This window comes from Lichenostomus cassidix, chromosome 2 (genome assembly GCF_008360975.1).
Source record: "Lichenostomus cassidix isolate B80296 chromosome 2, HeHo_3.0, whole genome shotgun sequence".
NCBI classification, from domain to species: Eukaryota; Metazoa; Chordata; class Aves; order Passeriformes; family Meliphagidae; genus Lichenostomus; species Lichenostomus cassidix.
The window spans coordinates 23,061,929-23,088,303 of record NC_139482.1 but is presented as its reverse complement, the minus strand read 5'-3'; the positions used below and the strand labels follow the sequence as shown (position 1 = coordinate 23,088,303).

Below are 26,375 nucleotides of genomic sequence, written 5' to 3'. Positions count from 1 at the left end.
GGAGAAAGTGTTGGTGGAACGTACACCAGTTTTGGCTTCATTTAGAGCAGATATTTGGAAAAAATCCTGTATTTCAAAGGGGGTAAGGCAGTGACACAGGCTGCCCAGAGAAGCTGTGGATGCCCCGTCCCTGGGAGTGTTCAAGGTCAGGTTGGATGGGGCTCTGAACAACCTGGTCTAATGAAGGAGACCCTCCCCATGGCACCGGGGGTTGGAACTAGATGATCTTCAAGGTCCCTTTCAAACACAAACCAATCAATGATTTGATGAACTGTCCCTCTTGCATGGACTCTCAGTCACGTATCAAGTAGTTTATAAAGCCAGGGAATGAACATGTAAAGCTTTGAGAGCCAAATGTAGGAACCATGGATCTAACAGTGGTGCCTCACCTCCTGCCACTCACATAGCCCCTGGCCATCCATGTAGGTGTTTCTCTGCTCTGTTGTTATGAAAGAAATGCCCACTCATGCTATGAGGATTTGCAGTCTCCTAGTTCTCATACTCAGTTTCCATCCTTAGGGTTCATTTAAACATTCTTTGGTGCAAATGAAATTGGGTTTTGTTTTGTCTTCAGTGGACACAAATATCCATAATTTGCAGGCATCTATTTACAGATGTTCCATTCATGCAGCGTGCAGAGGATGCAGGGTGTGCCTGCGCTGCTCCTGGCTCATGGACAGCTACGTTTAACCTCTTGAATGCCTCTCTTTCACACCAGCTTTGATTTGCTTGTCTTGGATGCCAAATCTATTTCTCAATTTTGATTCAAATCCTGATTTGCCTTCATCTTTTTTTCAAGCTGTTTATACTTATCAGGTGCAATTTTTTTGTTTTCTGCTTCTTTAATGCATTGCTCTGTAGTTTTATCTTCCACATCAGTGATCTCACAGAGCCCTTAAACTCTTCCCACCACTTTTTTTTTTTTTGCAGCTTCTGCCAGCTTTTGTTCCCAACCCCCCACCTCAGCTGCCCTCCACGGCTGGGGCCCTCTCACTAGCCTCACTAGTCTGTGTAGAAATGGGCTAGAAATGAGTGACAAAGTCTGCTTCTGTCCAGATAACTATCTAATACGTTGTGAAGGTTTCTATTTCGTGGTTTTTTATGAGTTACATTTTTAATGGATAACAAATAAAATTGGCAATAGTTGGTTTTTTCAACTCCAGTTTTGTTATAACCTTTCTACCATCTTCCCAACTCCTGGTTTCTAACCCCTGGGTCTTTCTGAAACCATGTGCAGGGTCTTTCCTGTCACAAATGTAGAATGTGTGTGCTTTACCTATATGTGTATAATTTTAATAAATATGCTGCTGTGTATTGTTAGTAACTTATCCACTGTGATTAACCTGCTTTTAAATAAAAACTTGAATAAAAAACCCCAAGCCAATAAAGCTCAAGCTTTAAGAAACCTAATCTGAGGTGATACTTTAAGATAATTAAAAAATGGTTTAGAGAAGCATTTTTGTCAAAAGGAGTTTTAGATCAGTATTTCTTGACAAGTGTGGTTCTGTCATTTCAATGGAACCACAATAAAATGACACCTTGAGATTACAGTGTACTTGGTATGATTATTCTGTTTGCCTTGTGTAAGACCAGAGAGAGGCAGGGATTGCTGTCAGTGCTGTCTCATCACCCCCTACCTCACCTGGAAGGTAACACATAGAGCACTAGTTAGGATATTTTGTCAAAAATTAAATCCAGCATGTCTTTTATCTTTGCTAGGCAATAGCTGAAATGTTGTGATTTGAGAGATGCTGAATACCTGGTAGCTATGGGTAGGAGAGGTGGGGTCAGGACTTCTTAAAAGTACCCCTCTCTAGAGAATCCCAAGCCTTACAACGTCGATCCTAAATATTCAGCATCCTTTTCAGTTTCCTGATTCTCCTTAACAGAACTAGCCTCTCTTTGAAGCTGAAGTGGGTTGACTCAGTCTGTGGCCTGATTGGAAGTGCTTAATGCAGCTGAGGCATTTTGCACAGTGTAAGCTCAGCTAAAGCTGGAGAGTAAATGTTTTCTTCCAATTAATGTGTATTTTCACTCTATTTTATTTTTACAATAAGAGAAAATGGCTGCCCTTTGGAGATATCAGAGCCCACCCCTGCTCTGTAGAACTTCCAATGTAGACTTCATAAAGAAGTGGAGAAAATAAAATGTTGGCTCCACTGTGGGGCTGTGTTAGAGACACACTGGCTGTCAGTGCAGGACTGTTTCTTCTTGGGAGCTCTTGGTGAGAGTGGTTTTTATTGGAAGTGATGCACCTCCCCACACACTGCTCATTTCCTGCTTGAGTAGTTGAATTGTTCTGCAGTGGATTTAACTGCATTGCTTCCTCAAGCTTCTTACTGCTATCTCATAGTCAGCTGGCTCACAGCTGGAGAATCCTTTATTCTTGTTGTCTGTGTGTCACTGTTCCAGTCAGCTGCAGAGGATGCACCTCCAGAAGTATCTGTGTTGTAAATGCATGAAGTTGGGTTTGAATCAGATGGACTGATGCACTCTGCATTTCCCCATGGTTCTGTTCTAAGGTTCTCTTGTGAGAAAAGCAGCTTTTATTGCCTTAATTCCTAGAGCCACAACTGATGCTATTCTTGAGAAGTGTTGCACAGCTATTCCTTGCTAAGTAGCACCCATCTGTCTTTGCAGCTTCTGGATCTTACTTATTCATTCAAGCTCGTGGAAGAGCCAAGAATTAACCCCAGATTTTGTGAGGTCTTTGGTTTTTGGCCCTCATGAGAACAATGGGTAGGTAAAGCAATAGCAGAGAACACAAAATGACCACGAGTGCTTGGTTCTGTCAAAGCATGTTAAAGCTATCTCTTGAGCCAGGCAATTGCTTGTAAAGAAACTATCACTGTGGGCATGTCTGGCTTTCATTCTTACCAGCCTCCCTGAGTAGTACAGTGTGATGCCTTCTGTGAGGGTGCTGAGGCACTGGAACAGGCTGCCCAGAGAAGCTGGGAATGCTCCATCCCTGGAAGTGTTCAAGGCCAGACTGGATGGAGCTCTGAGGAGCTTGGTCTAGTGAAAGGTGTCCCTGTGCATGTCAGGGGATTGGAACAAAATGGTGTTTAAGGTCCCTTGCAACCCAAACCAGTCTGTGATTCCATGATCTTGGCATGCTTGGTGGAGGAAGTTGATGACATTACTGTAACAATGAACAGAATAGTTTAGTGCTATTAATGTAACAGAGGCTATCTGGAATTTCCTGGTAACAGGGAAGAGTGGAAATAAAGTGGCACTTAAGTAACACTAATTAACAGATTTTTTCACAAAAATTAGTCCCCCCCTCTTTAGTACCACTATTTGAAGTGACGAGGTATAACTCCACAAAGAACAAATGCACACAACAGCTGTAGCAATTAAGACAAATTCTGTTCTAGATTTTGTTTTCAAAGCTCAATGGTAGTACCTTATATTTACAAATGAAAACATTCAGCTTACTACATGGTGTCCAACTAATCTGGCATGGAATTGGACATATCCTAAATATGTCTGTCAGCAGTCTCAAGGATCTGCTACAATAATTCTAAGATGTAATGAGACAGAACGGAATTAGTTTAAGTAATAAATGTTTAATCAAAGAATTTTACATATTATTAACAGCATTCATTTGGCCAAACATCTACATGGTTGTAGTATCCTACTTGTATATAAAGTGGGAATGTATCAAGTATAGACTATGAAAGTGCAAATAACAATTCAAGGTTAGAGTAATTTTTTTACATTATAAAATTAACAGGTTTACAAAATAGTCTTGCCAAACTTTTATTTTTGAATTGTAAAGTCAATGACTATGGTGTTAAAATAAGTACCAAGAAAATACAAATTTAATAGGTAACTTCATGCTCATAAGAGTAACACGGAAACAATGGATATACTGCACAACCTATAACCAAACTACAAAAAACCAGAACCCACAAACTTCACTATCTTCACAGAGAGCACTCTTACATATCTTACTGCAACTTTGCAAAACATCTCAATGCAATACACAATCTTTTTGTGAGAATCTTTCTATTCAGAAATTACCATTCAAGGAAGCTATGTGAGTTAAACAACTTTCAGACCAATTCATGATGACAGTTTATGAAGGACCGTTTCTTTCAAAGGACTTTATACCTATAGGTATTTTTCAAAGGCTCAATATTATGTCAGGAGTAGGGTGGTGAGAGGAGAAGTTGGAAAATTATTTAGACTATTCTAATTAATTCTCCCTACAGATGCTTGAAAAATGGAAAAGGTATTTATGGGGTAGGGATAAAATATTCTTATTTAATTTTTTACTAATATGAACCTTGTAACGGCAAGGTTCCAAAGCTGGATTTGCATGAATTAGTTACCAAAACACTCACTTGAACTCACAGTAATCAATACATAAACTTTGCTATCATGACACTTGCCTATACACACTCAGTAGTAATAAACTTTTATATCATATCAACAAATCTCTGGTAACAGTTAAGCAAAACTTAAAATGGAGTGTATGTAATTTGCTCATGTTATGAAAAGTTTTGATTATATGTAATTAAAACAGCCATTTGAACAACTTATTCTAGTTGTAATTACATACTGTACCATTGTATCTCACTAACTGTAGATTGATGATTTTAAGCAAATCTAAAACCAGTATTTTTGTTTTTCACAGTACAACAACTAGGAAAAGTTTTTTTTTGTGGTTTGTTTTTTTTTCTCTTTTTAACTTTTTTTCTTACACTAAACAGTAATCACACAGCAAATGAATATTGTGCAATTGAACAAATACCTAGTAGTGTTTTGTATATGCAAAAACACTGACTGAACGTTTAGTTATTTACTGTAAAGGCAAGGCCATGGGTGGTTTTATGGAGGTCTTTGCAATTAATAGCATAGTTACTCCAGAACAGACACTGAATTTGAATTACTTGTTTAACTGTGGCAACTATCCAGTTGGGTTAGGCAAAGGCACCGTAACATGTTGAGCAGAATATGTTATCTGAACTTTTAACTGTGGGACTGGCTAATATATGAAAATTCTGTATTCCTATGTTTTTATAAAATGTTATCATTAAAAGTAATTGCACTATCAGTGCATAAAATGCTTTGTAGAATTATGAAAACAAAGAACTATGATTGCACTTCCATTAAAGTGTCTCTTAAAATACAGCATAGCTGCTGCTAACTCACTGTATTTTAATATTTAAAATAACTGTTTAACAGCAGCATTAGGTTTTATTAACTTAAGATACAGGCTACATTTAATTAAATGCAGTCACCATGGCAACATATGCCAGTTAAATTTAGAGAAGCAATGCTACCCAGTGGTTTCTTTCACTGCTAAGAATTGTGGGATTAGTTGGATAGAGTAACACTGCACTGTTTCATTAGGCTACTGCCAGTTAACTTTTCACAGTTTGGCACATTTGGACTGTAAATAGACATGAAAAAATCTTTGATTTTAAAGGGAAAGAATATCCCCTAAAACTTGTTCCTGGAGCAGTACTACAGAGAAGCATTAAATACCTCCGTTCACACTGCTAACAAAAATGAAAAATGAGTAAGGAAAAGTTATGGAAAACAAAACCAAAATGCAAATGAACTGCTAGATGTTATTTTGGTGAAATAATGAGTTCTAAAAAATGGAATAAACTATTTCTTAGGAAAACCAACCAAAATAATCAGTGTAAGCCTTTAATCCGTACTTTCAAGTTAAGGATCATCAACCTAAGGCTAAACAGATGCTGCATTGTATTAGGAATGTGGAATACAACCTACTTATTCCTTTCTCTTGAGAGCAAAAAGGCAAATACTACCTAATTAAATGCAAAGGATATTCCTTGAAAGGTTCACATTATTGTGAAGAACTACAATTCAAGAGAACCCCTAAATATCTGTTGTTACGTCAGTGGTTACAACTGAGCTGCAATTATGTGGATCAAAGCCTCCACAATCCTTACTCCACATATTGTACCATCTGTCATTGCCATTCTTTTACTCCACTCTTTTACTGGTTTTTATTCACACCAGATGCACATGTTCAGTCCATTCACTTGAGGTTTGAGGAGTCTGACTTGAACTGTCTCCTGAAGCATCCAGGGTGCTTGTTACCTCCCTGTTATTATCACCAATTTGTGATACTGTTTCACTTGGAATAATATTTTCTTCAGAAGTGCTTTCATCTGTTTGGGTTCCTCTGCCTTCGTTTTTGAGTGCATCCTCAAACAGTGCATGCTCTTCCTGAGGCTCCAGCCCTGTGTCTGTAAGATTTGGTTGCCCTGCTGACCCATCTTCAGTACTGGGTTGCTGTGACTCCTCATCTGTTTCTGTACTTGTTGAGGGGATCAGCGCAATACTCTGTGGGTTCATGTCATGAAACCAGGCCATAATATTTCCAAGTAGATTTTCATTGGTATTGGGATCTTGACTGCTGGAATCAGCATCACTTGATGTTGAGTATAATCCACTTCTTGCATCGCTGCAGGGGTGTGAATGAAGACGATCGGCTGCGAAGGGATCGTTGCCTGCACCCAGTCTCATCAGACTGTCACCCAGTTCTAGCAGCTCAGAGCTGCTCAAAGCACCCCTTGGGTTGTCTATACTTCTGGGAGCAGAGTCCAGTCTTGTAGGCAAAGAGGTACCTATTGCTCCTAAAGATGCCTCATTGTTTAGAAAGTCTCTAGTTTCTTCATCTATGGCCAAGCCAGATTCTTGTAATGACAGCTGAATAGCTAGCAGGATGTTTGGGTCATCTTCATCCAGAGAACTCAGAGCCTGTGGAAATACACAAGGTTGCTCTCAGAATAAAACTTGCACCTTGTTACGTATTTTGGATGAAAAGTAATTTTGGCTCAAATCTGAAATTCATTCATTATTTGTACATGTCCTTTGTAAGAATAAGTTTTTACCAAAAGAGCTGACAACGTGATTTAAAAAGTGACTAATGTTACGTCAGCGACTGTTTAGCAACACTTACCGGTGTGATTGTGTAACTTGTTGTCCTAGGTTTTGCCTTTCTCATTGAAGAATTAAGAAAATTTGCAGAGAGACAAAATGACACAGAAAGGCAGAGCAGAAGAGAGCAAGCAAAGCAGACAGAATGGAAAAGAGATTAGTGAAGATACCTGAAGAGAATCCTGGTTTTCAGAGCGACTGACAGGGGTATAGTCATGAAGCGAAGAGCTGTGCAGAATACCCATAGAAGCTGAACTCACCATGGAGGTGCCATGTCTTCTACTACTGCCACCTTCCTGAGTGTCTGTTTGGGCAATTGAAACAAAAACAGTTGAACAACCAGCGAGGAAGCCTCCTCCACTATTATTTACTGACAGAATCTCTTCACTGACAGAATCTCTTTCTTTCTTTTGGATTCTAGTTATGTAATTTTGCTCCTTTATTCACTCTGAATGAAATAATCCAAACCACTCCTTCCACACCAGCTCTTACACAGTGGTGAGAAACCAGTCCCACTGTTTTAGGAGTGACTGCCTGCTCATTTGAGCTTTTCTGACCTCAGCACTCTTCTCTGTGAAAGGATGGGCTATGCCAAATATGCTCCCAAAGGATGGGAGCAAAGGCAGAAGGAGCAAAGTGCTTCTAAGGCATACACATGATGTATGGAAAGCCCTGAAAATTACTGCACGTGGACGCAAACACAGGATGCATTTACAGGTGGATTACGAACTATGTTTGCCCACTTCTCTGTTCTGTCAAAGACAAAACCTCAGCTGTAATGTTAAGATTATAATAATTTTTACTGTAACATTGCAGCACAATTAAGAGTAAAGTCATTAGTGAATACTTCAGCAATTACTGACATTGCTGTTTTCTTAAAACAATTAACAAAAAAATAGAAGATGCTGTTTCCAGAAAAAACTGCTCTGTAATAAAAATAAATGTAAATCTTTCAACTTTGGAAAATGGAATTTTCCACTCCAAAACTCAAAATGTGATAGACTGAGACAAAATAATATTCTCTTGTGTGCTTTAACAGTGTGTGCTGGCCATCACTACTATACCCAAGTGTTCAGTCAAAATCTAGTTCTTGAACTAACATGATGGTTTTGCATTTTATTCGTAATACGGAAGAACCAAAGCTCACCAAAATTTTGATTACTTTTTCTAAAATAAAGGATGCATGTGATCCTTTCTCCTCAGTAAAGGATTTCTCCTTTTGGTTTTCAAGAACAAGCTAGTTCATGAGATGCAGCGATGAGAGTTCGTGCAGCATGGCTAAGAGACTGAGCACACAGACTGGCAGCTCTGCAGAAAGTGTCACAGTATCATTTGGACTCAAGCTATTTCTATACCTTTGCTAAGGTTCTGGCAGAACTGAGCCAGTTCAAACAGCCAAGTCACAGAGAGACCTTAAGGGACCGCGCTAGCAGTCACAGCCCTGCTCGGAAGAGCAGCACTATGGAAGTCACAGCTCAGGCCAACTTCTTTCCTGGCTGCCTTTCCCCATACAGCTTCTGAGTAGAGTTTTGGAATACAGCCTTGTGACTCTCTTCCACAGGCCTGTAGCCTCTACACTCTATGCACAACTGGTTCTTTTCACTGGCGTAGGAGAGCTCTGTATGTGCAAGTGACCTTCAAAATTTCTTCAGAAAAGCAAACCTGTGCTGGACAGCTGAGGAGTTGTTAGTGGGGAGATCAATGCATTTCTCTTTAAGAAGAAAGCAGACACAGTGAAGTCAACAACACTTCTAAGATCACATTAAAAAAACTGCAGAGACAAGCCTTAATGTTTATCCTGGAAAATACAGCAATGTATTTGAAACTTCTTTAAAGTGCATCCACGGAAGAACAAACACTGTGGTCACTACTAGCAACTTCTGAAACAGGAAGAGAAAACAGGCAGCCCCAGAGAGGTCCTTACCTAATGTACTCTCACTGGGGTCATCAGGGTCTGGAGTATTACTCAGCAGACTGTGCATGTCTCCACGTCGACGCTGCCTGTGCCTCCTCCGATACTGAAATTCAGCATATTCCTGCATAAACCAAAGGTTACAAAACACAGGGCAGCATGCAGTACTATTTTTCTGAGGAACAAGCACCACATTTTTATAAAAAATGTGTGATTTTACATGTTTATTATAAAATCACCCGCTTTCAGAAAAATGAATTGCAAGTTGTATCATGCAACGCTTAACATAAATAACAAAAAAATCCAAGGTAATCCTAAATCTATAAAACAATGAATTAGCAAAGAAAAATACTAGATACACTACCAATATTTTAATACTTGCAATCTCCTTTTTTAAGAATTCCAAGAACACATTTTTTGTTTAAAATCTTTGACGCCAAACTTTATCTATGCACACACTGACATACTTTTAAATAAATGCGTACCCAGTGATTTTAGAACATAAAAACAATTGATGTGAATTAGACCAGTAGATTATCTCAGAATCTCGGCTGCCGGCAACTGCCAGTAGAAAATAACCTTCAGAAGACTACAGAAAGCTGGCAGACATACACTGGGACTTCATTTATTTTTTCCAGTCTCCAGAACACTATGGAACTTCTTAAGCCACTTCTGACACTCTTCTACTGAGCAGTCTTTGATGGATTTTTATTCCATGAATTACAAATCTCATCTATTTTTGTTTAACTTGAGCTGCTCATGAGCCATACTATGCGGATTTGAACTCCTGCAGCCTGTATTTTCTCATATCATGGGTACTTACCAAAGACCGTTTATATAACATTTATGGAAAAGATTCTTGACCACATCAAGCTAACATCCCAAGGGTTAAATATCCTAATATTTGGATTTGCACACCTTTCTTAAGATTTGCATATCTTTCCTAATATTAAGGAACTAATTTTATGTTTGAAGGGAAATTTCTAGGTATCTTTTTTGGTATGTCCAGCTGACACTGAGCCTGACTGTGTGGTAGGACCTTGTGTTAATTTCAGTTATTCATTTACACAAGGCAATAAAACTATGCACATAGGTACTCACTCTTCTCTTCAGAAAAGAACACTACACTTTATTTCTGTGAGCTCCAAGTTGGGAAATCTGTAATCCAAAGGATTTATTTGGCCAAATGAACTGGGAAAGACAACAGTATCATTTATTTTCCTTTCCTACATTAACTCTTCATAATCAACATCTAAAGTACCTAAAACTTGAATCCAGAAGTGTTGTTTCTCTTACACAATGACCTCATTATTGTAGATGGTATTATAAGAGTATGTTTTCTTACCATGAACTTTCTCAGACCAAGTTCTTATTCATAAAGACATATGCAAGACAAAATGAACAGTCATCAAATCATGAGTATGGGCAGATTTTTATCCATGAAAATGGTAAGAACATCAAAAAGTAGCTTTATTGGACCAGACAAAAGGTCAATTTAGCCCAGTATTCTGTCTTCAACAGCAGTTAGTAGTATTATGCTTTTTTGTCTGTGGAACACCATAAAGAAACAAGGCAAATATGAAGTGATTCTTCTCTAAAATATTCTTCCAGCTCTTAGGGATCTCAGGAATTTTCTAAATGTAAGGTGGTGCCTCAAACAACAGAAAACTGAACCTTGATATAGAACAATGTAACTGAATGATTAACAAAAATACATAATTCTATCACTTTTAATGAGAAAAGGAATCATGGGAAGTGATCACTGAACACTAAGATTTATTAATCACACCAGATGTTAGCTCTCATTTGTTTGCAATAAAATACTAGATTTTACCAATAGCCATTTAATTTTTGGTTGCTTTATTAACCTTTAGAAAGAGATCTTTACTACTACATATGAAACTTTATTTCTCATTACATGGAACAATTTTCTACATGTGAGCAAAAGAAGTTTTAATTTTGTAGGGTAGGAACATCCTGGTTTCACAAAGTTCTACAACAGCCAGCATTCCTTGGTAAAACCAGTAAGATTTAATTTTCTATAATAATCTGCTATTTACAGTCATTCTACTGCTTGTCAGCAAAAGTATGGCTCTATGTAAAATATTCTGCAGTGAAGTTCACTAAAATAAACAAAGATGACCATTATTAATTCTACAAAATTCCTTTAGCATAGGTGGTTGCAAGTATTCATGATAGCTACATAGCAAGGAAACCAACTTGCATCACACAGTGCCACATTTAGGCAAATCATAAAAACTCAGAAGCAGATCATCTAAGCACAGCTGCCATTGCACCTACTGCTAAACAGCTCTTCAACACATTTCTTACCAGCTTCTTCTCATAACCAGTTCCACTGATACAGTAACATCACAATGAGCTTGATATTATCAGATGTGGGATTATTTCAAAAGAACTAAAGGAACTGAACAGGAGAAGCAGCTGATTTTTTGTAGAGAAGCGAGCCATGTTCTCACCAGCGTGATGCTCACCAACAATAGCAAAGGAAATATATAGAAAAAGTACATGGAGTTTTCTAGGATGCTTAAAAATGACTAGCTAGAAAGAAAACAGCAAACAAGGAAATGTTGAAATGAAGTTTCCTTCCTGACTGAATGCTTTAATCTAATGTTCTCAAAACATTAAATAAAAATTAAGATGATAAAGGAAAGCTTTATATGAAGCTTCTCATTTTTTAGAGCAGAATCTCAAAAACTACTTACTCTTTCCCATATACAGATCGTAGAAAATTAATTAAAAATATTATAATTTTCATTCTTGGTAAAGCAGCAGAATTTCATGTCATTTGAGCATGTGATTTCCATCCTGCTTCAATACATAACAATAAAAATAAATATTTGAAATATTTAACAATATTTAGGGGTATGCCTGCATGTTTTTGTTGGATTGTGACAGAGGATGGAAATTTTTAAGACTTTTGGTCAAATTCTGCTGAACTGATATTGCATTCAGAAGTAATCTACACAATTTCATACATTAATTACTTTAAGGTTCTCCAGCACACAAACAGTTTCTATTCAATTTTAAAACTGGTTATGCACTTGGAAAGTAAGGAATGCAAAATAGCTTGTCTAATGCCACCTTAGATATATATATCCCTGTTAGAGGCATTGTTTAGAGTCATTGCACAAGTAGCTATGAATATATTTCCTTCTATTGTGAAATAAATGAAATGGAAAGCTTAACCAACTTGAAATGCCTTGACTCAAGACAAGGAAGCTTGTCATGCAATTGTGATCATGCCTGTGTTTCTAGCATATGCAGAACTAAGTAAAAAAAAGTAAAAAGAAATAGTTTACCTCGGGGGATGCAAATCCTAAATACTCCCAATCCCATGTTCCACCAGCAAAGCTATAAAATGGAAAGATATACAATCAAATTTAGAAATAGAACAAATATGAACAACCTCCAAAGCTTCAAAACCTATTGAAATCTGAAAACTAGTGCAACTGTAGCTCTCTAAACTTAACAAGTCTTCCCCTTTAATTCTTGATTCAAAACTAGTTTTGAAAACACTGCAGTTGAATTGTTGACTATTCCAGACCTGCCTGATATGTTTAGCAAATACTGAAGAAATTTTTGAAGTATGCCAGGGATTTAGTGAAAAGCTTGATGGGAAAAAAAAGTGAAATGGACCCATGACATCTAATCATTAATGTATCACAAATGGGGAAGCAATTTAGGTAGCAACACACAGAGCAGTGATCCTCAAAAGGAAAAATACATTTTTCCCAAAGGCTGTAATTCCACAAGGATCAAATGTCCAAGCAAATATCACTATCACAGTGAATTACAACCACCATGCTTAACATCTACCTCATTCATAGTCAGAGAACAGCAGTGAATTCACCCACTTTGGCAGCTATTTTTATTTGACTTGTGCAGTGCTTTGGGTGGATTACCTGCGCCTGGGTGCTTCTGGAGAGTCTGCAGGAGCAACACCACGGGCCACAGAGGCCAGGAACTCCTGTCGCTTCTGCTGCACGAGACAAGCTGCTCGGATGATTTTATGGCGAGGCGTCCGAAGGTAAGGCCTGTTCACTTTCTGTGCAAGGTCTTCAGTGACCATTTCTAGGTCTGTCTGCAAGAATTAATACAGAAAAAAACCAGTTTTACAGTGAAATACAAATTAGGAAGGACTCTTCTCCGTAAATACTGAGTGGAATGATATCCATTTTCCTGAAAATGCCTTATGAAATAACAAAATACCCCAAAATGTCTGTTCCACAGCCTGCTCTTCTACTGATGTACATTCTGTCCTCCAGCTTGGAGCAGGATTTCCCTGCACTCTGAAATATTGAACAACTTCAAGGGACCTAAGGGACAGGAAAGGAGGCAGCAGTTCCAGGAACTCCCCCAATTTTGCCTCCACCCAGATATCAAGCACATCAGTAGAGAAAGACATAAAAGAGAAGCTAGAGAAGAAGACTGAAGCTAAAATGTTACCCTCAGAAATCAGATGAACAGGAATTTTTCTTTCTTTCTTTCCCCTTCCATTTGTCCTTATTCTTTTCCTTTGCGAAGTGATATAAAAAAAAAATGCTACTTTTCCAAACTTGGTTACACATACAAAACAGCTATGTCAGTTTTATACTACAAAAATGGCAAAAAGACACTGATAACTACTATAAAAAAAATAAAGTGCCATTAGGAAAGTAAAATATATGCATGTATTACCTGCATAAGTTCAAATATTTCTTTCTTTGTGCTTTTAGGCTCCAAAAAGAATCCATAGGGATAAGAACACTTAAGAATGCGGCGAGTTTTTAGAAGCTCTTGCACTGCATCTTCAATGAATGTGGTATCAGGACAGCCTCCCTCAGCTGCAATATGAAACAAGCATTGGGAAAGTATTTTCCTGCTGATGTCAGCATTACTTCTGCACGTAACAGTTAAACATTTTGCAAGTAAAGAGCAGCGAGTTCTCAGTGACTGCACAGTGTTCCTACTAAAAGAAATAAGCCCAGAACGTTAGCTTCTACCTCACTAATGCTATTTCCTCCTTGAGGCTTTGCAATAGGTAAGATTTACTGTACATTTAACCTTCATTCAATGTTTATGAGTTCTAGTACTGCAGGGATCACATCACACAGCAGACTGATGTGAGCTCTAGCCAAAAAAGAACAGTTTAGCCATAGCAGAGTTGATGTGATTTCAAATCAAAGGCATGGATCACAGCAAATACTTACTTCCACTGAGAGCTCTACTCAACTGCTCCATCTTTTCTTTGGCTGTTTTTAGAAGGCGCTGCTCTAACTAGAAAAAGAAAATAAATAGAATACATGAAGATAATTATTTTTGGATTAATGAAACAGAAACAAACATCAGTAAAAATGGCTTGACCCACACCTGGTAGCTAAGTTCATGGTTCTTGAATCTTGTATAGTAGTGCATAAACCTATCAAGCTCTTGAAATCTTCTATGCTTCTTTTCAGCCTGGAAAATAATGAGGAAACAAAAGAAACCAAAATAAATATTATCATTTAATACACCAATCACCATTAGATATAATTACATAATGAACTGTTTCTATTCAGACTATATATAAAGTATTGTACACAAGGCAGAGTGCCATGTAAATAAAGAGACAAAAGTAATTTTTGAAATTCACAAGGCTGCAAATACTGCAGCCAAAGAACTGATACATTGTCAGTGCCTGCTGTTTAATGCAACTTTCCAAAGCCAGAATTTAAACATATCTTCTGTAGTGCACACCAGCTTATTACAGGACCAGCATGCTCATTTCACAAAAGGAAACCATGTCACAGAGAAGTAAAATTACTTGAGTAAAGTCACCAGTGGTCATTACCAAAGTCAAAAGCAGAAATCTTATGTATCCACAAATAAGTAGTGCTTTCTTTCTGTCTCTTTGATATGTTTAAGGTTGTATTTATCCATTTGGAACTCTGGTTTGGAAGAATTTTGATTAACCTTATCCTAAATGGAGAATTGCAGCTTTAGTGCTATTTTCAAACACACACATTCATTTGTTACCTCTACTGTCATCTCCTTGGACTGTTCCTCTACATGCTGAATAACTTCATAGCGAGTGCACCTGTAGTAGCCTCCAGTGGAAGAACTGTGCTTCTTCCATTCTTCTAAGCATATCCAGCAAAAGTCATATTTGCACTTCAGAAAAAAGGAAAAAAAAAAAGTTGAAATGTCTTAGATTTGCAGCTAGCCATGATTATTCCTCTGTGGATAACTTAATTAACAGCATTCTGAGTGTAAAAAATTTTTGAGGAGCCTCCTTCCTTACTTTACTTACTAAGGAGATCTGTTTATCAAACCATATCAAGCCATGTCAGTCATAATTTCTGTTCCTTGGATCACAAGACTGTGTTGGATCCACATGTTAAGTTTTAAGTGGATAAAATAAATCAAATGGCAAATACAGCTGATCAGGCCTATTTTTTTTTGTTCTTGCTAAAAAACCAGTCCCATTTCTCTAAATAACACAGAAACCCTTCATGAGAAAGAGTGAATTTTTTTTCCTAATATTAGTTTAAAAACCATTATTACTGGTGTTTTTGCCATGTGGTGTTCCTAACACAAAATAGTCATAACTACTAAAGCAAGACAGAAGTCTGAACATAAAATTTGATTAAGTCCAGGTGAGCCTTTTCTGCATTGACTTAGTAAAGGGCTTTCAAAATAGGTAAAACTTTACAAGGAGATGTAAGGTGACTTATGCAAGCTTCTCTGCATCAGAGAAGATCAAACTGTGTTAAGTATTCTCAATTCTGCAGTGACTTCTCAGCTAGTTAATCTCAAAATAACTGGAAGCTATTTATGAATGGATAAGTGAAAGACTTCACAATTTGGTGAATCATGTTTATTTTATCTGTCTTATAGATGAGGAGAGAAAATTTACATTAATTAGTATTAAGCTTTGAGTATTATTAGTGGCATTTGATAAATTAAATTGCATTTCTTCTCTCTTTGATAAGTTTAACCTTTCCAGGAATACCTACTCCATACCAGATGTGTTTGTCAGTAGTTATTTTATACAATCATTTAGATGTATTACAGGAAGGAATGAAATCTAATTCTTGCATTGTACTTTTGCTAATTTTGTCTCAAAAATCAGTATTCCTGATTTCCTTCTAAAAAGCAATGCAGACTAGAATATTTCTTCTTGCTATTGTGCTGTTCTTTCTTGTTTTTAAACATTTTTAAAAGCTGCTAGCTTATAAAAAATGGTAAGAAGCACTAAGAATGAAGTATGAGAACAATTGTGTATAGAAGTGTTTTGTGTATCACTGCACCATTTGCCTGTCATTCAAACCCATTCATATTCATCATAAGAAAAAAAATCATTACAAAATATTCAAAAGATCATATGAAAGAAGCTGTTTCACAAGCAACTGAACTGATAAAGCTTGACTTCCTATTAATTTATGTGTATATGCTCCTACTGCAATAATCCTTCAAATTATCTTTCCCAAATTATCTCCCTTCTGACCACTCCATTATATTTATCTTTTAATATCTCGTATCGCCAGAAGCCTCCTCAAAACCCATGATTCACACAATGTTCCCAGACCCTCCTCCCAGTAACTCAGTCTCAGTAGACATTCAAAACCACATCATCTGTTTCTACACACCTCCCACACCCAAACTCATTTTCAAGGAGTGCAAGAAGGACAACCCTGGAAACTATAGCCTGTTGGGCTCACTTCAGTGCCTGGTAAAATCATGGAAAAGATTACTCTGGGAGGTACTGAAAAACACGTGGAGGACAGTGCAGTCATTGGTCACAGCCAGCACAGCTTCATGGGGAAGTCTTGTTGATGAACCTGATTACCTTCTAAGAGAGGGCAAACCACGTAGCTGATGAAGGAAAGCAAGTTGATGTAATCTTTTTGGATTTCAGCAAAATTTCTGATACTCTCTCCCAGCGTCCTTCTGGACAAAATGTCCAGCACACTGCTGGATAACCGTGTTACGTGATGGCTTGACTTGGACACAGGACTCAAAAGAACACTAAGTATGCCCATGACACTCACTGGGGAGGAGCTGTTGACTCCCTCGAAGGCAAGAAAAGGTTCTTCTCCCAGAGGGTGGTTACTCCCCAGGGAATTGCTCACAGCACCAAACCTGCCAGACTTCAAGAAGCATTTGGACTTCTCAATGCTCTCAGTGACACGGTGTGACTCTTGGGGTGTCCTGTGCAGGGCCAGGAGTTGGACCTGATGATCCTGGAGGATCCCTTCCAACTCAGCATATTCTGTGATTAACTCCCGAGCTCTGTTTTATGTGTCTTTATGATCACTGAGCCTTGTAGCATCACCACCTGGGCTTAGCAAATCCCATCTGCTGCCTGGGCATAGTCTGAGCCAAGCAGAGCAGGTAATTGCTGAGCAGGTAACAGCTGGGTAGGTATTTCAGCCTCTCTCTTGGTGGCAGTACAAATTAAGTCTCTGCACCACAAAGCTACCACATTTCACAAAACTTGCAGCAATTTATTATCTATGAACCCCCTCTTGTTCCTTGAAATCAAAGTACCCATAAGGTTAAAAAACGACTATAGACAGTGGAGTGAGAGAGCAGGACTGCGTAAGCCATGACTTGTTGGAAGCTGGGCTCATAAAACAGTAAGAAAATGCCTGCTTAAGTACACAAACATGATTTTATGAGTAAGGAGTATCCTCCTCTACACCAAGGTACATGCTGCATGCTAAGAAGCAGCCATAGCCCATCACTTAGTGGGCTTCAGCAGACCTCCCTGCAAAAAAAGGCAGATGCTTCATCAGGAATCGTTACTTCAGCAGAGGAAGCAACAAGAACACTATTCCTTGTGTCCAAGCCCTGCAATGAGCTTGAGGACACCCTTCCTCACCAGGCTGAGGGGAGGCAGCTGCTGTCTGCAGAGATTTCTCCATGACACAAAGAATATATTTTAAGGACACTTCAAGCTGCATATAAGGTACAGCATCAAAGAAGAAAAGAGAACTCTGGTTGCCAGCCAGTGCCTCAGAACGGTAAATTACCTACATTCATCAGTGTTTAATGGCCAAAGTCTTCTCCAGCCTGAAGCCACATTTTGTTCAACTGAGCACAGTGGCACACCTTATACAGTTTTTAAAAGTATGGAATTTATGAGCTCTTTTAAAAACCATTTAAGACAAAAAAACCCCAAAAATCTGAAACCAGCAAACTTGGCATAAATCAAAGTGGAGGAGAATGTTCTCTGTTGCCAATGATACCAAAAAAAGCCCCAATCTTCAATTCGTATCACAGAAAGAGAGAGACTATGTGACAATATAAAAAACATGGGATCTGCATAGCAATAGAGAGAGACCTGCACATTTTCAGAAAAATAAAGAGAATTACTGCCTAAATCTGTTAGCCTTTTCTTGTAGGCAAACCATGTCAAGTGTTTGCTACTTTCTTATTTTTAATGATGCTCCTCAAAGAGGTAATAGTTGTAATTACGTAAGATATTTCTGACATAAAGAAACAGTTTTCTAAATATGCTGCCTTTAAATAACTCAAAAGAAAAAGCATTTTCAAATGATACTGAACTCATGGCAAAAATATTTTTTCTATTTTGGTAGCACAGTGCAAACTTGTGACTAATTTTCTGGCTGCTGTCATCAATAAATTTCCTTTGGAATCACTCTGCTGTCTTTCCATTCCTACTGATTGATTCCCATTTACAGTTTTCCACCTAAACGTCTCTGCTTTGTTGCTATGTTAGAGAAATATTGCAAAAGAAAAATATAGTAAGGCAAAACCTTCCTTAGAGCTTAGCCTTCCTTAAAATGTTACACATGCCAATTAAACCTTTTCTTTCTCTTCTACATTATTAGTGACTATTAAATCATCAATTATTTCTGTTTCCTTGAGTTTCACACTGTATTGCTAATAATTCTTAGGTATTTATGAAATTTCAATCATTACAATGTACACTTGTCAGCCAAACAGACTTCAGTAAATATTAAACATTTTCTAAATACCTGTAACCTGCCATTTACTCATTATCTAATTCTTCCAACAGGTTCCACTAGCTACCAGGCATGACACTTCAGAGTGTGTCCTGGACATCTGTGATCTAAAATAGACACAGGACATACAAACCTGAATTATGATCCCACAAGAAATCACCTAATGGGTCCTTCTTACCTTTGCACACTGCATGTGGTTGCAGCCCTCATTCTTCTGGATTGGAGACTTGCAGTTGGCGCAAGGTTTGGAGTTGGTCAGCAACCACAGGCAGTTGGCAGCATCCTCATAGGCCTCACTCACTCCCACAACTTTTTGAGGGTGACAGGAGGATATGGAGCATGCAAAAACAGAGAGGTGAAAATTGTACTTTTATAATCTTTTGTGAAAATCGGATTAGGAAAGATGCACATTTCCCTGTTTCTTGAGAAAATATTTAAGTTTTTCACTATATGTCTCTCTCACATATATTTTATTATTACATTTTCCAATTTACACATATTATGTATAATATTAATACACTTACTATTTCTATATATTTCCACACATCTATTTTAATACAAATTTATACACAATATATATGGCAATAACGATATATAAATGGGGAAATACATATATTAAAAAAACAGGCATCATTTTACAAAGTAGGGTGTATTTTGCCTCTTTGTAAAATTTTCTATGATTTCCAAAGTATTTATAACATACCATGGAAAGGCTCTGAACTGTGGTAACCAAGGTAAGTTAATTGCATTAAAATTGCTGTCATCTTTACTTTTTTTGTTAACATTGACCAGAAAAATGTCTGTCCTGTGTAAATCCAACCTTTATTAGTTTTTTTTAGTAAATGTTAAATACCATTAAGTCATTTCCTACAACTCCCTTGCAGTTCACCCTCAACCTCACTCTTATTATCACCTGTTGGCTTGAATTAGTTTTAAAGTACATTAAAATCTTCATGAACACTACTCAATCAGGGGAGCAGACTGGGCTAAAAGTTAAAATTGGACAGGGTAAATGAAGTTATATTCAGGAATAAATTAACTAATTAATGAAACAAAGCTTTCAAAGGAATGGAAGGAGTTTTGCATACCCTGACTGAACCACACATGTATTTACGGGGAGGAATGTTTTACAAAGAACAGTCTACTATAGTGCGGCAGTTAATGTGTGAAGGAGTCACTCATTCAGGGGTATAATTTTCTTCCCCTTTTACCCTATTTTTCAACCAACGTTTTTTTCTTAATGCAACTAAAAAAAAAAATCTGCCTAAAACCAAAAGATCAAAACAGCAGCAAAACACCCGTGCCCTCCCTGTCAGCCCCTCGCGACTCTTACGTTCTTCTGGTTTCATTTCAGATATTTTCTGTAGCCAGTCCTTCCAGGTTTGGCAGTCACAGGGTTCATGTGCTTCACCAAGACATTCCCTAAAAAAGAAGGTGTATACACAATTACTTATAACTTAGAGATTTAGAACTAAAGTTAAAATTGGCTGAAGCTAAAAAAAAAACCCCAAAAAAAGCATGCTCAAAATTTAATTAAGTCAGGAAAACAAAAGCCAGCTAAATAACATTGTTTTCAAATACACTTACATTACTTGCTCACAAGCACAGATGAACATTATTAATAAAGAATTTAAAGGAGACAGGAAAGGAAAGATGCTTCTTAAAATTACAATCTGAAATAAATCAGCTGGCTTGAAGTTTGTTCTTACACCTGGGTAAATCAAACCTGGGTCTGATTTTAGTGCCACAAAAGTGCTAGTATAGTTTCTGTCATAAAGGTAAACCAGACTGCAGAGTTTATCCAAATGCAAGGATAAAGGTAGCTTGCTGTAGCAGAAATGTATTTTATGTAGAATTACTTGCATCTGTTCAGTTGCAATAATCAACCTTTAACTAGATTCAAGCTTTTAATCTAGAACAAGCTCGAAGCCCTTCAGCACCAGCATTAAGTATTTATGGATGTTTACTCTTTTCACCAGAGTCTCTTAAAGGGGGCTGGAACTTATTTACATGGACACAGTAGAGTAATGAGTCTCCTGAGCTTCTCCTGAAGTTCTAACTAGGATTAAAGATGGCAATCACTACTACAGAATGGCAGCAGATATATGGCTTCCAGATGGTGCTTCAGTGTGGATGTCTCAATATGCACTCTGGATTCGTAATAACTGCTTTTTTTCTACTGGAATGGCAGCAAATAGCCTCAGACATCTGCCATATCAAAGAAAATAATTTCAGATGGGCACCAGCTGCATCATCAGAACATACACAAGTTTGCTGCAGATCCAATGGTGAACTGCAATCTTGTAGTGCAGGTTCAGAAGCTACATCAATACTCTTCTGGTTGCTCTTGCCCACATTTTAAGCAGGAATTCAGGAACAAAGAAAAAGTTATGGGAACAGTTTTGAACATTTTTCCCCTTAACTAGTCTGCTAACAAAAAAGCTTAAATTCAGCACACATGGATCTCTGGTTTGGACTTAAGATCTTAGCTGGGAAAGATTATACTGGAATGAATAACTGGTCTGTAATAAGGTGATTTCAGCCTTGGTTGAAAGCTGACACCTGTCACATCTGTGGGACAGCAGGACACTTAAGTCATTGACTTCAAGAGAGCCAAGACCCTCTCATGTAGTATTTGTTACCAGAAAGGACTGAAACTAGCAACGATTTAACATTGACAAGCTCTGTTTTAAGTTAAAAGGTGATTGATTAGTCAATCTTTTATGGGGAGTGGGAGGAGAGACTTGTGTCTCTGATGGTTTCAAATTTGTAAATTTGTGGATTTTTAATGAAGTGCAGTCATACCTATACCTAAATCTTTGTATCTCTAGCTATATGATAGTCACAACAGTTGTTCAAGAACAACTTCTTATGGAAGAAGCTCCTTCGTCAGCCCACCCCAAAACAAGGATTTTTATGGTGGGATGTCATTTTACTAGACTAAGAGCATTGAGCCTACTGTTCATGAATGTTTTTATGAAAGTTGTGTTTTGGATAGACTTCCTGACAGCAGTGAATGAAAGGAACTAACACTGAGCAGCTGTGCCAGTTACCAGCATGAGCCTCCCCAGATGCCTTGCTCAGTGCTCAGCAGGGTGATTTATTTGAAGGCGCAGTACACACTTATTAAAATTGTGGCAAGTTTGAACACAACAAGTTAAAATTCATGGAAGGGCTAAAAACATCATCGAAGAAGAATGTAGTTCTAGATTATTTCCCCCCCTCATAGTAATATTTGTATTGCATAATAAATTTTGAATCAAAACAGCAAAACACTGTTCCAACTAAAAACTGGCTTCCCAAGTGCACCTGGAAGAGTTGTTGCTCCTGCAGAACGAGACTCTGACCCTGGTCCATATCTAGGATGAAAGGAGTGAGGACTGACGGTACAAACCCAAGTGTGCACTGCCTGCTAAGACTATTTCCCAGAAGTGTGTGCTTGGTACAATTCCTTGTGCTTCTGAAACTGCAATGAAGGGGCTTCTAATATGTTGACTAGAGCTGATAATAAACTGATGTAGGATTTGTGCACAGTTTTCATGTGTACTACATTTAAATAATTCAGAATGCTTTTTCTGAAAGGGAATAGAATTTTGTATCTGCCACAATTGATTACATTTTGTTGAAGATGCTGTTAGTGGTGGGTAATGGAAACTGAGTAAATTCCAGGGAACTCTGTATTGAAGAGGAACATTCCTGCTCCTACCTTAAAAAGAAAGAAAAAAAGAAATTGCTCAATAGGCTCAGATTTTTTTTTGCTTTTATGAGCAGGAGGGCTATAGATCTGAAAAAAAGTAAGTGATTACCTAGGGGTTGGTTTTCTATACATAAATTCTGAAGAATCTCTTACTAAATGCAGTATCAATTGCTCTTACAACGTCTAAGCTGTAGATTACCTGGGTAAAACTTGCAGAACTGACAGAAATATGGGACTGTGGGATGTGCTGATTGAAATTGAAAGAGACAAAGCAAGCTCCCTTTAAACACACAGTAATGATGAAAACCCTCTAAAACTGAGAATACATTTTTTTCTCTGGAGGAATTCATCCATGCAGAGTTTTTGTACTGTAAGACTAGTATGGCTGTCCTTAGCAAATGGTTCTGATTTGAGGTACTGCAGGATGCTTTGTTTGACAGCAAATCTTTCTTGCCACTGCTGAAACTCTCCATTCACTTTTGTGGGCATGAAAAAAGGGGGTTTGGACAGGCCTTCTTGGAAATTTTGTTGCTGACATGAGGTATTTTTCAAGACCTTAACTGCATTTGCTTGTGGAATATTTCAAAGCATTAATGTAGAAATAATTTAAGAAATATTATTGGCAAACAGAAAACTCCCATTTCTCCTAAAAATTAGTCACTCAGAGGACATCTTCACACTTGTAGAACATTCTGGGGGGCCAATACATTCAGTCCATGTAAAGGAAGCAGAAGCTCCCATTGTCTGAAGGTTCATGTCAATATGACACTGAAGTGGTCTCAGGTTTCTTCAGGTTAATGGAAAAATTGATTTTCTGTCTGTAATCAGAAGCAAGGATGAGAGGATGGTACCTTCCTGTGGAATAGTACTGAGTTTTTTGTATGTTCACTGGTAGAAAACATTTTCTGGTTTTTTTCCATGGGATTTGTTTCGTTCTGAGTTCTCCATCCATCGTAAATAACCTCTTTCCAAGAAGTTCTATTTTCTGGCTTTTGTGGTTGTTTCATTACGTGTATTTTCTTTTTTTTTCACCCTTCTTTCTTTCATTCTTATGGGAACAGAACTAAAATCAGATGCATCTTAAAGAGTTATGATATTTGGAATCAAACAGATGATTTAGGATGTCCTTGTATCATGGTTTCAAGTGAAAAATGAAAAGAAGAATTGCTGAGCTTGTCTGAATGTCTACACTTTGCTTGACCCTTTTTCATTTTCCAAGAACATAAAGATGTCCAGCTACAATAGTCATAAATTTTCAGTCTGATAATGTGAAGGAACTAGGATAGGGCTGTGTTCTGCACTTCAGAAAAATATCCCAAATATTTTTCACTTTTGTTGATGCTGTTATGTCCTTTTCTAGAAGTTCTGAAGATCGACCATCTGAAGATGTTTTAAAGAATACCTGGCTTTTTACTCCTTTCTTGAGCTTGTATTCATCTTAAAACTCAGTAGAAGACAAAAGAAAGAAAAAGTGCTGAACCTAAAGTGAAGCCAAGATTGGAGTGGTCCTGCAAACAGAATAGCTATGAAGGAAATGGTTCTTCATGACCCGATTTAAACTCCAGCTTCTTTGATGTGATTCTACCAAAATTCAGAAAGAGCTAAACACTGCTGGTTTTCCACACTAGAAGAATGTGCCATGTTTTAATTATACAACTATCCAGACACAAAAATCCCTGTTCCAATATCCCACTTATCCTCTGTCCTCTCAGAACAGAACATCACAGCACTCCACATGCTGTTGTTTTGCACCTAACAGAGCCAATAATCACTATTGTATCATAAATCTTTGCAGTGCCCCCAAAATCCTACAACATTTGTGCACACGAGGTTATTTAGTGCATGGATAGAGGATAGTACAGTCATATACCATTCCATACTAATTTCTGTTGCACTCTTGGTGCCAAGTGGGACTTTTTAATTACACCCTGGAATAGCAGTGACTGTGAGTTTATGGAAATGCAGGTAAGTTTCAAGTACTAACCAGCAGAAAAGATGTCCTTTTCCACAATCTACTGCAGGGGCTTTTAGCATAGGGAAGCTAAGTGTATCTGATCCTGTTGAATTTGACCCTTGTCTTGTTAGCCTTACTGCTCTTTCACAGCCAGGTATAGGACACCATTTAATAGCAGGATTATTTTCAACAAAGGCCTGTGGGGAAAAAAAAAGACAAAAAGGAAAATATTTTACCACATAAGATCAGATTTCATCACTGATATAAAACAATCTGTATTCATAATCTTCCCTTGAAGGAACAAAGCCAAAAAACATAAGGACAGTCTTGTAGCTACAACGATAGACTTTTACATATACTTACAGAAAGGGAGTAATATAATTTCACTTTTTTTTAGTAACAACAGTACCAGACTTACACTAAGAATGAAATTACTCACATTCCAAACAAAATGTTCAATCTGTGCAAGTTAATTCCTTTGTGATGTGGCTTACAGTAAACTTTTATTATATATGCACTGGCAATACAATCATTAACAGAACTGATTCTTTCAGCTGGAAAGAATTTAAACCTTACTGATTAAACAAAAATCCCACTATAAACTGGAAATCAGAATTAGACTAACTCAGTAATTTATTTCCTATCTGTTTTGGTTAATGCAACAAGCCTTCTTTTGTAAAAACTGTATCTAATAAATGAGGAGGAAAAAGGAACTTCTACCACTTTGCTTCAAACCTATGCTGATCACCAGTCACTTGAAATAAAAGATGCAGAAGATGAGTCAGATCTGGTAATTTAACTTGCATCTTACTGTGTAAGAGTGTTACTGTGTATTAAAGAGACTTGTCGCAGAGAAAGTACTCTACTGTAAATGAAAAAACACTTCTCTACTTCTGCCCTGACACCACTGATAAAGTAGCACATTTCTCAAAGACTAGTTCATTACTACACTAGTATAAAAGGAGAAAGCTGAATTAAAAGATTGCTTTTAAAAACAAGTTGCAACTACAAAAACAAATACAGTAAAAAAACCAGGAAAACCAAATCAAGCTTTTCCTACTCCTCTTCCCATAAATAGCAATCATATCAAGCATTGCACCAGTAAATTTTTCAAAAGGCAACAGGTACTATTTCTGAATGCAGTAAAAATAATCTGAAAACTTTTAAAATTTCAGATTGCAAACACAACTCTGGCTGATTAAAACCTTCATATTACCTGTTACAAAAATGAGTTTGATCAAATGATTTTATTAATACTGCATTAGGTAACATACTGTGGAAATATGTCACTCCTACTTAAGGACTACAATAAAATGTTCTTTCTTTTTTCTCAGTGCTATAGCAAACATTGATATTATGCTATGTAAGAGACCATACATATTTGTTTTTTAATTTCTACTTGGAAAGTTACAGATGTATTGCAGCATTTCATACAGAAGCTGTAAGTTATTTTTTATAAAATGAAATAGAGTTCAAGAGCTCAAGAACAGTTTGATAATTTACCTTAATGTCAAATTGAAGGTATCTCTTGTCCATCTCCTTGGAAACCACACTTTCTATGATGTCTACAGGCACAAGCTGGAAACAATCGTATGCTGGGCAAAAAATGTTGTGAGCTTCACCCTCCTGAATTTTCAGATTCAAAAATCTGCCAGAATTTTGTCAGTCAGTATTTGTGAATAAAAAGTAGAAGTTAAAAGGCTGTTGAGCACTTTACACTATATTCACAGATATTCACAATGATCACTTTTAAAACAGAGAAAAAGAACTATCCCTTTCTGCTCAAAAGAGCTACAAATTTGATGAACAACATAATTTAAAAAAGAAAAAAAAAGAACAGTGTCATGGTTCAAATGTGAGCATCATCAGCAATAATTAGCCCTATGTGTTTGTGGTTTCCATCCTTGGCATTTATCA

The 26,375-nt window shown here is 37.3% G+C and overlaps 1 protein-coding gene across 5 annotated transcripts in view; it reads right to left on the bottom strand.

Annotated features, from left to right (window-relative positions):
- Nucleotides 1–3,549: 3,549 nt before the first annotated feature.
- ANKIB1 (ankyrin repeat and IBR domain containing 1) overlaps nt 3,550–26,375 on the bottom strand; it is an 89,348-nt gene continuing 66,522 nt past the window's right edge. For 3 of the 5 annotated variants that reach the window (XM_085050701.1, XM_085050703.1, XM_085050702.1), the window contains exons 8-20: nt 25,962–26,106; nt 24,489–24,655; nt 20,141–20,229; nt 18,986–19,116; nt 14,852–14,986; nt 14,207–14,293; nt 14,047–14,113; nt 13,535–13,680; nt 12,760–12,938; nt 12,157–12,208; nt 8,849–8,960; nt 7,095–7,228; nt 3,550–6,744 (exon numbers count right to left, since the gene is read on the bottom strand). In XM_085050701.1, the coding sequence (XP_084906827.1) occupies nt 5,992–6,744; nt 7,095–7,228; nt 8,849–8,960; nt 12,157–12,208; nt 12,760–12,938; nt 13,535–13,680; nt 14,047–14,113; nt 14,207–14,293; nt 14,852–14,986; nt 18,986–19,116; nt 20,141–20,229; nt 24,489–24,655; nt 25,962–26,106 (2,197 nt within the window). In that variant the 3' untranslated portion in view covers nt 3,550–5,991. The remainder of the gene's footprint in view (nt 6,745–7,094; nt 7,229–8,848; nt 8,961–12,156; nt 12,209–12,759; nt 12,939–13,534; nt 13,681–14,046; nt 14,114–14,206; nt 14,294–14,851; nt 14,987–18,985; nt 19,117–20,140; nt 20,230–24,488; nt 24,656–25,961; nt 26,107–26,375) is intronic. The other 2 variants (XM_085050705.1, XM_085050704.1) reach the window with 2 other exon arrangements.